The following is an 11,506-nucleotide window of genomic DNA, read 5'->3' as shown; positions in this document are numbered from 1 at the left end:
TATGACCGAGCGCCTTCAGCTAAATGAGTCCATTCCAAATAATGTGGTCAGCATCCATTGTCGAACACTTATAAAGCTATTGATTTTGGGGGTTTATTTATAGCTACATAGGTTGCATTTGCTCGAAATTCCTTTTGCTTCCAGAAAAACTGAACAAGACGCTCTCGACCAAAATTATCCCCGAGATTTACCCTAACCGGAGAAAAATTTCCCCAAAATGGGGAGATTGGTAAGTTACGAAGCAACAATCGGTTCAACGTATCCATTATAAGACAGACAGAGAAGACCTGATATTCGTGCAACTTAACGGACGCAAAACAGAACCTCAGCAATTGAAATACGGAAAGACCACCTCTTGTCCGTTTTTTCTAGGTCGCTGAAACGGAACGGCGGTTGGCTTTGAAAAGATCTGACTTTTACATCGTGCTGACACTGTTGCATCCAGGGTTTTCTTTCTTGTCGATCCAAGTAAAAAGGTTGGTTTGTGTCTAAAAGGTAGTTTATTGTGAGAAATTAGTTGTGGTCTAGAGGATAATTGGTAATATTGAGAGAAGGTTATGAAACCGCGATCTAATAAACTGAAGGTGGGGTCCCGTTTTTCTCATCGAGTGGTCAATGACTGGAACGCTTTACCAGAACAAGTAGTATCAGCACCATCAGTGAACATTTTCAAAAAGAAGCTGGATCTTCACTGGAAGGAAATCTGTCAGGATTAACACAGGTTCATCAACCTACTATCCTTATTACTGAAGACTGAATATCAGTCATAAATCGTAAACGACAATTGTCATCCTTAAGGATGCTTATCCTCGATTAAATTCTAAAATGAAATAAAAATTAGCACTTTTTTAAGTATATATGGTGCTTATTTAGAATGCTAACTTTCATTCCCAATACTGAGCCATACAAACACAAATGTGTATCTCTCGCTCTACGTTAGCACACTGAGTTGACGTTATCAGGACAATGCGTAGAGTGGTAGAGGTAGTAACAGTATCGTTATCAGTTATAGTAAAGGAGATTTCGGGACTTAGGGTCTAGGAAAAAACAGGGTGGATAAACCTGAGTCATGAACATTTTCTATTTATGTCGTTCGAAGTCTAATATAAAGTTGCAGTCACACGAACCTTAACTAGGTAGTCTGTATCTACCTACATAAGTCAACCCAACTATTATTGGCTTCATTAACTGCTGTCACGTTTTGATTTGGCCACTCTTAGTTCTAAAGCCTACTCTTACATCAGATAGCACCATCTGTCAAGGTATGTGGTAGTTGGGTATACGTAATGCACCTCCTAGCCATCTCTGTTGATGAGATTCGCTCCCTCATCAACCGGTTCTCCATCTTCATACAGTACCCCTCACTCAACCAAAGTGTCGCTCAATCAGTCATGATATGCTACCAGTGCTTTGAAGACACATATGATTGAACATTTTTAGCTTATGCATGTCTTCTTCCACAGGTCATAAAGTAGGATAGATTGGGCTACCGGGCGGAACACACCCTCTTTGGATGGCTGACTGACATCTCGCTTATGTCACAAGTGACGCAAGTTGACGAAAGTCGTCCGGGATTTTCGAATACATACCAAGATTTCGTTAGACACTAACCCACTGAAGCTGATAATACTTTCAAGATAAGTGAAGTGATCGACATACTCAACTACTTTACTTCCTATCATTAGTTCAGGCGTTGACGCTTGCCGGTTTTCAAGTAATAGTTTGAACTTAGAGGGGAAGAATTACATCCCAAATATGCTTGCGTTGTTGCACAAGGTAGTAGATTTGAGCGGTTGATCAGCCGACTAAAAAAACCTGTGTGTAACAGAGATTTAGTTTGCTCTTGGTTTTTGAACCTGCCTTTTATGTTTTTTGAGTTATCCTGATCTAGTTGGAGGAGGATAAATCAGGTCCAACCTCATTTATATGTATCATGTACACCCTAAGTAAGTCGTCACTCAGTATATGATAACGTAGTTTGTAGAGATCCAACTTCAAAGGTTTCTCGTTGTGAGGTGCTAAGCTAAGATTCTGCGGAACTGCATATATAAAAGTCCTCTGTACTCTTTCCAAGAGGTTTAAATAGCCTTTTAAACAGAAATTTGAGACCTGTACAGGGATTTTTAGTTTTTATCTCGGTAGTTTATTTATTTATTTATTTAAACATATATATTGGTACAAAAGGCACCAGATACATATGCGCCACACAAAATAATAAAAGTAGGAAGAGAAAGGATGAAAAGATAACGCGGACTAAAATGTACAACCAGAAGACTCTTTCAGTTAAGAAAGTTAGAACCACTCTTTATGTAGAAAGTAAAAGAAGGTTACAGCAGGATCGCCACTGGCTTCTATTCTGAGCCATATCCGATAACGTCTCTAGCCACTGTGTTGCACCATCTCTCGGACCCCAGTCAGGGAGTCGTGAAGGACCAACAGAAGCTAGCCCTTTGCAGCTTTCTTTCATGTCACGACACCATGTCATACACTGACCTCCTCTCCGCTTTTTCCAACCAGTCCCAGAGTCGGCAAATAATGCACGACGTGGAAGTCTCTGGGACGACATTCGTAAAACAAAAACAAATAAATGAAATGGTGAATTCTATTGACGATACTATTCACGCTCATTTCATTACGTAACAGCCTTCGTTTGTGGTCAAACTCACGGTCACCCGGAGTGGACCAACGGGCTTCCATCAGTTGTAAGGAGCCAGAAGAAACCCAGTGCTTGTAAGCGGGACGTTTCGCGAAGCCGCAAGCGGCTTTACTCGCCATTTTCATGGCGTCGTGAAGATGCAACCGATGCTCATCTATACTTTTCGGTGGGATGGTAGCTAGCCTAGAGGCTAACTCCGCTCGATACTTACTTGCAACAGATGTTGCAGCCAGTTTACTAACATCGATCCGTTGGTGGTGGTCAATCCTTCGGCCACTGAAAAGTAAGGTGAGATTGGCGCAGACCAGGGCATGATCAGACTCCAGATAGGTACTCCAAAAGGAGCGGCAGTCTTGTACACAACCACTCCAGCGGTAGCTGATCGCGATGTGATCAATCTGAGTCCAGGCTTGAGATGCAGAGGGAGGACGCCAGGTGGCACACCGGCGATGACTGTGCCGGAAGTTAGTGCTAGCCAGAAACAGGTTGTGGTCTGTGCACAGTTGCAGCAAACGGTCCCCGTTATCTGTCCTGCGACCAACAAGTCCCCATCGGCCACCTAAACGACTCTCTTCTGTGCCTAGACGCCCGACCTGAGCATTCAAGTCTCCGGCTAATACTACAATATCTGTTGAACGCGCTTTCCGGAGAAGAACTGTTAACTGGTGGTAAAACTCATCCTTGATTGCATCCGGGCTGCAATCTGTCGGGGAATAGGCGGAGATGACGAAAAGACACCGTTTCTCACGCCGGTTTCTTCTCACTTTGATGGAACTTTCTAATCTAACAGCACATAACCGACTGTTAATGGGGATCCAATCGATTAGTGCTGCCTCAGCCCTAGCGCTTAGTGCAACACCAACGCCTGCAAGACCAGACGAAGATGCCACAGAGTCCCCGGATAAGCGCACGTGAAACAAGCTTTTCGAAGCGACAGATGGAGAGCGAATTTGTATTACTTCACTAGAGTCTTGAATACGGGTCTCGGATAGACAGCAAACATCAACATTAAGACTTTCTAAAGACATAGCCAGCCCCATCTGTTGTCCGATCTGCATTAGTGTGCGAACGTTGAAGGAAGCCAGCTTGAATGGTGTACGTGGTTTCAGAAAGACTGCTTCAGTATTCATAATCGGTGGAAGCATTCACTTTCAACCAGACAGTGACTGGAGATCGTTTAGATAGGACAGAGTTTCCACCATGGGCGAGCTACTGCATAAGTTGGAAAGGAAGGATACATAATTTGGGAATAAAGGGAGTGAAAAAGCGACGTAGTAAACAATAGTAGTAGTAATAATAATAATAATAATAGTGTAAATTGTCTTGCTTCTAATGTGAGCGAGAATAGTATCGTCAATAGAATTCATCATTTCATTTATTTGTGTGCGGGCTGTGATACTGCCCGGGTGCCCAAACCGAAGCAGGCAGAGTTTTGTGAAACTTAGTGGGTGTATTTCTATGTGTGAAAGACCGTCTTAATAACTCTACTTTCCTATAAAATTTAGCTGAAACTTAACGTTAGTGATCTGTGGTCTCTTGTTATGGCTCCTAGTTGAATTAGGACTGATCAGCTCAACCAGTACTTTAAAGGAGGGATTGAATTGTTTATCAGGAATTAATACATGTCGTTGTATTGTCTATACCATTCATATCGATATATTACAGCTGCTCCAATTCTAAATACTTGTTATATTTCGTGATGGTTCTAAATCGGTTGTATATGTGATGCTTTTGATACTCATACAATCACTAGTTTTCCTTATACTACTTAACAGTTGTGAAACGTGACCTTTAGAGGTACAACGTATATGTAGAATGCTTATATCTGAACCTGAGTGTCTTTTAAACGTTATTCAAGTTGAGGTAGTATTGTGGTGTGTGCTACTGATGTAGACAGATAAAGGTAGTATGTATCACCAATAGAAAGCGGAATGCATGGCGGCACAAGGTTGAGAAGCCTAATTCCCTCTCACAATAATAAGATAGAATGCGTTTAATTAAATCGATAAACACTTATGTTTGTTAACAAAAGGGTTGATATCCCTTCCTATACCTATGTTTTGACAATTAGATATGTTATTTTGTCATAACTTTTTTAAATTAAGTAATTGTCAAAATCTTTACAAATTAGGATATATGTATTATGTTACTTATTTACCACTTTCTGTGTTAGTCAGTCAGCTACAACGTAGGGCCCCCAAATGCCCTGGTACGGCCGAGAGTGGGGAGAGCCCACTCTCCCTCTCGAAATACTCTCACATGGCCAGCGAATATATAGCCTCTGCCAGGGAAGTCCTACTCACTGCCTTCTCGAGGCGGGGGTGTTGTTTACGAAAGTGAGAGGACGAAAAGCGAATGTCCGGCGCTTTAACCGGGTTGGTGGACACGGAGGGTCCACCTAGGGGAGTTGGAAAACCCTGATTCCAAACCAATGGTGCACATGGGCTCCAGTATCCTGATGGAACGAATGGCGAATGAACCTGCTGCTGGTCAACGGCTACCATGGGACTGCATCTCCTCACGATGCTCCACTGCCTTGTGGATCAGACCTTTAGGTCAAAGGCTCGGGGTGTGGCTCCCTAAGAAAACCACCTGCTTCGTTTTGGGCACCCGGGCAGTATCACAGCCCGCACACAAATAAATGAAATGATGAATTCTATTGACGATACTATTCTCGCTCATATTAGAAGCAAGACAATTTACACTATTATTATTATTATTACTACTATTATTTACTACGTCGCTTTTTCACTTCCTTTATTCCCAAATTATGTATCCTTCCTTTCCAACTTATGCAGTAGCTCGCCCATGGTGGAAACTCTGTCCTATCTAAACGATCTCCAGTCACTGTCTGGTTGAAAGTGAATGCTTCCACCGATTATGAATACTGAAGCAGTCTTTCTGAAACCACGTACACCATTCAAGCTGGCTTCCTTCAACGTTCGCACACTAATGCAGATCGGACAACAGATGGGGCTGGCTATGTCTTTAGAAAGTCTTAATGTTGATGTTTGCTGTCTATCCGAGACCCGTATTCAAGACTCTAGTGAAGTAATACAAATTCGCTCTCCATCTGTCGCTTCGAAAAGCTTGTTTCACGTGCGCTTATCCGGGGACTCTGTGGCATCTTCGTCTGGTCTTGCAGGCGTTGGTGTTGCACTAAGCGCTAGGGCTGAGGCAGCACTAATCGATTGGATCCCCATTAACAGTCGGTTATGTGCTGTTAGATTAGAAAGTTCCATCAAAGTGAGAAGAAACCGGCGTGAGAAACGGTGTCTTTTCGTCATCTCCGCCTATTCCCCGACAGATTGCAGCCCGGATGCAATCAAGGATGAGTTTTACCACCAGTTAACAGTTCTTCTCCGGAAAGCGCGTTCAACAGATATTGTAGTATTAGCCGGAGACTTGAATGCTCAGGTCGGGCGTCTAGGCACAGAAGAGAGTCGTTTAGGTGGCCGATGGGGACTTGTTGGTCGCAGGACAGATAACGGGGACCGTTTGCTGCAACTGTGCACAGACCACAACCTGTTTCTGGCTAGCACTAACTTCCGGCACAGTCATCGCCGGTGTGCCACCTGGCGTCCTCCCTCTGCATCTCAAGCCTGGACTCAGATTGATCACATCGCGATCAGCTACCGCTGGAGTGGTTGTGTACAAGACTGCCGCTCCTTTTGGAGTACCTATCTGGAGTCTGATCATGCCCTGGTCTGCGCCAATCTCACCTTACTTTTCAGTGGCCGAAGGATTGACCACCACCAACGGATCGATGTTAGTAAACTGGCTGCAACATCTGTTGCAAGTAAGTATCGAGCGGAGTTAGCCTCTAGGCTAGCTACCATCCCACCGAAAAGTATAGATGAGCATCGGTTGCATCTTCACGACGCCATGAAAATGGCGAGTAAAGCCGCTTGCGGCTTCGCGAAACGTCCCGCTTACAAGCACTGGGTTTCTTCTGGCTCCTTACAACTGATGGAAGCCCGTTGGTCCACTCCGGGTGACCGTGAGTTTGACCACAAACGAAGGCTGTTACGTAATGAAATCGGGCAAAGCATGCGTAAGGACCGAGAAGCCTGGTGGTCGGAGCGTGCTAATGAGATGGAAGCAGCAGCTGTATCTGGTAACTACCGGAAGCTATTCCAACTCATCCGAGCCACTAGCAGCAAGAAGTCTGGTGTGAGTGAAACAATCTACGAGGAAGATGGGATGCCAATCACTAACATCTCTCGACGTCTTGGATGATGGGCTGAATTTTTCGAAGGGCAGTTCAACTGGCCTGCTGCTCCGGCAACATCAACCAGTTTGTCCTGCCTCCCATGGCCGGTGACGACTGATCCACCAAACGAGGCGGAAGTCCGCAAGGAACTCCAACTCTTGAAGCGCTACAAATCAGCGGGCCCAAATGACTTATCTCCGGCTCTTTTTAAAGATGGTGGTGACTTTCTGGCTAAGGAACTGACTGTGTTGTTTACAAAGGTTTGGGAGCAAGAAAGTGTTCCAACATCATGGAATGAGTCAATAGTCGTCCCTATCTTTAAAAAGGGTTCACGTTGTTCCTGTAACAACTATCGGGGGATAAGTCTACTTCCGATTGCGTCCAAACTATTGGCTTCTGTCATTCTTCGTAGGTTGTTTAAAACCCGAGAACGATTGACTCGCGAGGAGCAGGCTGGTTTTCGTTCTGGTCGAGGATGCATTGATCACATCTTCACCCTCCGCCAAATGTTAGAACACCGTCATACTTATCGCAGGCCAACAATCGTAGTGTTTCTTGATATCAGGGCTGCCTTCGATTCGTTGGACAGGACTGTTCTCTGGGATTGTCTATTGAAGAAGGGTGTGCCTGAGAAGTTCATTAACATCTTAAAGGCCCTGTATACGAACACCTCAGGCAGAGTGAGGGCATACAACCACCTTTCTCCCTTGTTTCATTCGAGCAGTGGGGTTAGACAGGGTTGCCCGATCTCACCATTCCTCTTCAACTTTGCCATCGATGACATCCTGGAAACAGCTCTGATGGATGTAAGTAATGGCGGTGTGGATATGTTGCCTGGAGAACGACTTGACCTCGAGTATACGGATGATATTGTCTTACTGTGCGATAATGCCCAAGGCATGCAATCCGCACTTAATCAGTTGGCAATCGGTGTCCGCAGGTACGGCATGTGCTTTGCACCCTCCAAGTGCAAAGTACTCCTACAAGACTGGCAGGATTCTCATCCTGCACTCACTCACCCTGGATGGTGAGCAGATTGAAGTAGTTGAGAAGTTCGTGTATCTAGGTAGCTATATAAGTGCTGGTGGTGGCGTGAGTGATGAGATTGATGCACGTATAAGGAAAGCCAGAGCGGCTTATGCCAATCTGGGCCATCTTTGGCGCCTTCGTGATGTTAGTCTGTCTGTAAAAGGTCGAATCTACAACGCGTCGGTGAGAGCAGTTTTGCTCTATGCTTGTGAAACCTGGCCTCTCCGAGTTGAGGATGTTAAACGTCTCTCTGTGTTCGATCATCGTTGCCTCCGAAGGATTGCTGACATCCAGTGGCAACACCATGTTAGTAATGCAGAGGTTCGGCATCGTGTGTTCGGGCGCAGAGACGATAATTCAATTGGTGTCACCATCTTGAAACACCGACTTCGGTGGCCTGGACATGTTTTACGAATGTTGTCCCAGAGGCTTCCACGTCGTGCATTATTTGCCGACGCTGGGACTGGTTAGAAAAAGCGGAGAGGAGGTCAGTGTATGACATGGTGTCGTGGCATGAAAGAGAGCTGCAAAGGGCTAGCTTCTGTTGAATGAGATTTGTGCGGCGCACATGTATCTGGTGCTTCTTTGTACTGATATTTATGTGTTTAAATAGGTAAATAAATGTCATGTGTATCTAGTCTATATTGCTGACCGAATTCTATCGATCAAGTCTCAATTTAACCACTCATCTATCGGTGACTCAAATTTATATGCATTATATCTTGTTGTTAGATAGTCAGTCAGTCACAACGTAGAACTTCGTACGTACGTACATCAGTTCAAGTTGCCATACCACATTAACACAGAGATGCAGTTGTCGATTCAAATTCCATAATGGTAGAAGTAGTAAGAGTATAAGTATTATGTGAAAGATTAGAGTTTGAAGATGTTATTGAAGGAGTATAATAGAGTGAAATAAATTTGTAAGGAGAAAAAAGATAGATACATGAAGAATTCAGAAGATTAGAATTTGAAAGAACACAAAGATTGGATGCATCTTCGCCATTGTAAACGATTTTGAGCCATGTCATTCAAGGTCTATAACCATCGGTGGTTATCATCTCGCGGATGCCAACCAGGTATTCTACACCTACCAACATGGCTCAGTTCACTTGTCACTGACTTCATGGATTTATGCCACGTTTTTGTCTGACCCTTCCTAGCTTTCTTCCAACCCACTCCTCTATCATAAAACATCGCACATCGGGACAGTCGGTGGTTGGTTGAGCATACGTAACACGTGTCCCAGTCATCTCAACTGATGAATTTTCACCACTTCATCAATATTGTTATCATCAACGAAATCCTAGATCTATATTTCATGCTAACTGAAAACCGACTCATTTAACCCCATTGAAACAGTGTTTAACGTTTCTTTTTTCATCTTTCTTGTTCTAAATTCTCATATTACATATGAATCGTAATAAACTTTTTGTTTTCTTTTTTCTACATACATACATACATACATGTATACCTATGTATGTGTATTCCCTTAATATCATAGATGTTGATCAAAGACTATTTAGATCAAAATGCTCCATCATCAGATCAATTTTATGATCTTATTCAATCTTATAAATTAGAATATGGCCTAATCCTATTAAGAGATTATAAAAACTTATTAAACCTTTATAAAACTATGAAAATGTCATATGAAAATTATAAACATTTAACAAATTATATGATACAATATATATGGGAAAAATTACATACAGGTCATTGGCAACATGTACATATTTGTTGGCGTATATTATATTCATCTATTAAATTATTAATTGTATTATATAATTTATATTATAATAATCAATTTGATATTGATGATACTACTAATAATACTAATACTACTGATACTACTACTAGTACTACTGATACTATTACTAGTACTACTGATACTATTACTAATACAACTACTAATAATAATGATCGTATTATAGAATTAATTAAAGAATTAGATCTTAGTTTAATTATGGGTTTTCCTATTTTTAATCATTTTGCTTCAAAATTAGCTACAAAATTACATAAATCAATTGTTATAATTAAAACAAATTCTTTATTAAATGAAAATTATTATTTATCATCTATGTTATTCGAATTAGATACTACTAATAATAGTAATAATAATAGTAATAATAATAGTAATAATGATATTAATAATAATAGTAATAATAATGATAATAGTAGTAATAATAATAGTAATAATGGTAACAATAATAATAGTATTAATAATAATAGAATTAATAATGGTAATAATAATAATAGTAATAATAATGATAATAATAGTAATACTAATAATAATAGTAATAATAATACTAATAATAACAGTAATAATAATACTAATAATAGTAATAATAATGATAATATAGATCAATATATGAATATAATAGATGATATAAAATTAAATTTAATTCAATTAAAACATTATAATTGTCCAAGTATTGAATTATTTAATAAATTAATTCAATTAAATAAACCATTTATTATTAATAATTCAATTAATTATTGGCCATCAATTAAAAATAATCATTCAAATTATTGGACATTAAATTATTGGAAATTAAATTATGGTTATAGATTAGTACCAATTGAAATTGGACAAAAATATACTGATAATAATTGGGGACAAAAATTAATGACAATTAATAATTTTATTGATTATTATTTTAATCAATCAATTATTGATAATAATAATAATCAATTAAATAAGAATATAAAAAAAGGTTATTTAGCTCAATATGATATATTTAGTCAGATACCAGAATTAGAAAATGATATATATATACCAGATTATTGTTATATAACTGGTGGTAGTGATGAATCGATCAATGATAATAATAATAATAATACCATAGAAACTAATTTATGGTTTGGTCCAAAAAATACAATCTCTCCATTACATCATGATAATGATCGTGCTAATTTATTAACACAAATTAATGGTTCTAAATTAATTATATTATATCCATCTATAGAAACTAAAAACTTGTATCCTTATAATGATTTATTATCGAATACATCTCAAATAGATTTAGATCATATTGATTTAATAAAATTTCCTAAATTAAAAAATGCTTATGGTTATTATGGTATTATTAAAAAAGGGGAAATGTTATATATACCACCACGTTGTTGGCATTATGTACGTTCATTAACATGTAGTTTTTCAGTGAATTTTTGGTGGAATTTATCCCCTTCATTAATACCATCATGGACATAATGATTAGTAGTTTCTATGGTATTGTAGCCTTCAGATTATTATTTTTTTTGGAGTGAGATTGTTTATTGTAAAGTATATTTTTGGAAAAAAGAAAAAAAAATGTAAAAATTTTGTTTTTTATTGAATCATTTTTTTTAATGAATTTTCTTTAAAAAAAAAATGGTCGTATGCCAATTTGTTATGATTTTATGTCCGGGTTTTTTATCACGTGATTTAGCCACCAATTGGAATACGACTTGTCTAATCTTAGTACTGTGCCGAAACAATGACGTTCGACCAGTATGAGTAGTCTACCGTTCTTATTGGTCTTTTGTTCGCCTAGCCCGTCCTGTTAAGTCGAGAACACCAATTACATATTCAGCTATGCGAATCATCTATTTCAAGCATACTCGGT

The 11,506-nt window shown here is 39.8% G+C and overlaps 1 protein-coding gene across 1 annotated transcript; it reads left to right on the top strand.

Moving 5' to 3' along the window:
- Positions 1 to 9,402: 9,402 nt before the first annotated feature.
- Positions 9,403 to 11,112, top strand: Smp_128500 (hypothetical protein; the record flags this gene model as incomplete). The annotated part of the gene is made up of 2 exons (XM_018788926.1): positions 9,403 to 9,613; positions 10,625 to 11,112. 2 exons carry the CDS (start codon positions 9,403 to 9,405, stop codon positions 11,110 to 11,112), a joined length of 699 nt encoding a protein of 232 aa, XP_018654420.1.
- Positions 11,113 to 11,506: the final 394 nt, after the last annotated feature.

This window comes from Schistosoma mansoni, chromosome W (assembly GCF_000237925.1).
Source record: "Schistosoma mansoni strain Puerto Rico chromosome W, complete genome".
NCBI classification, from domain to species: domain Eukaryota; kingdom Metazoa; phylum Platyhelminthes; class Trematoda; order Strigeidida; family Schistosomatidae; genus Schistosoma; species Schistosoma mansoni.
Note: the sequence above shows the minus strand (reverse complement) of the source record. Positions and strands in the feature narration are given on the sequence as shown.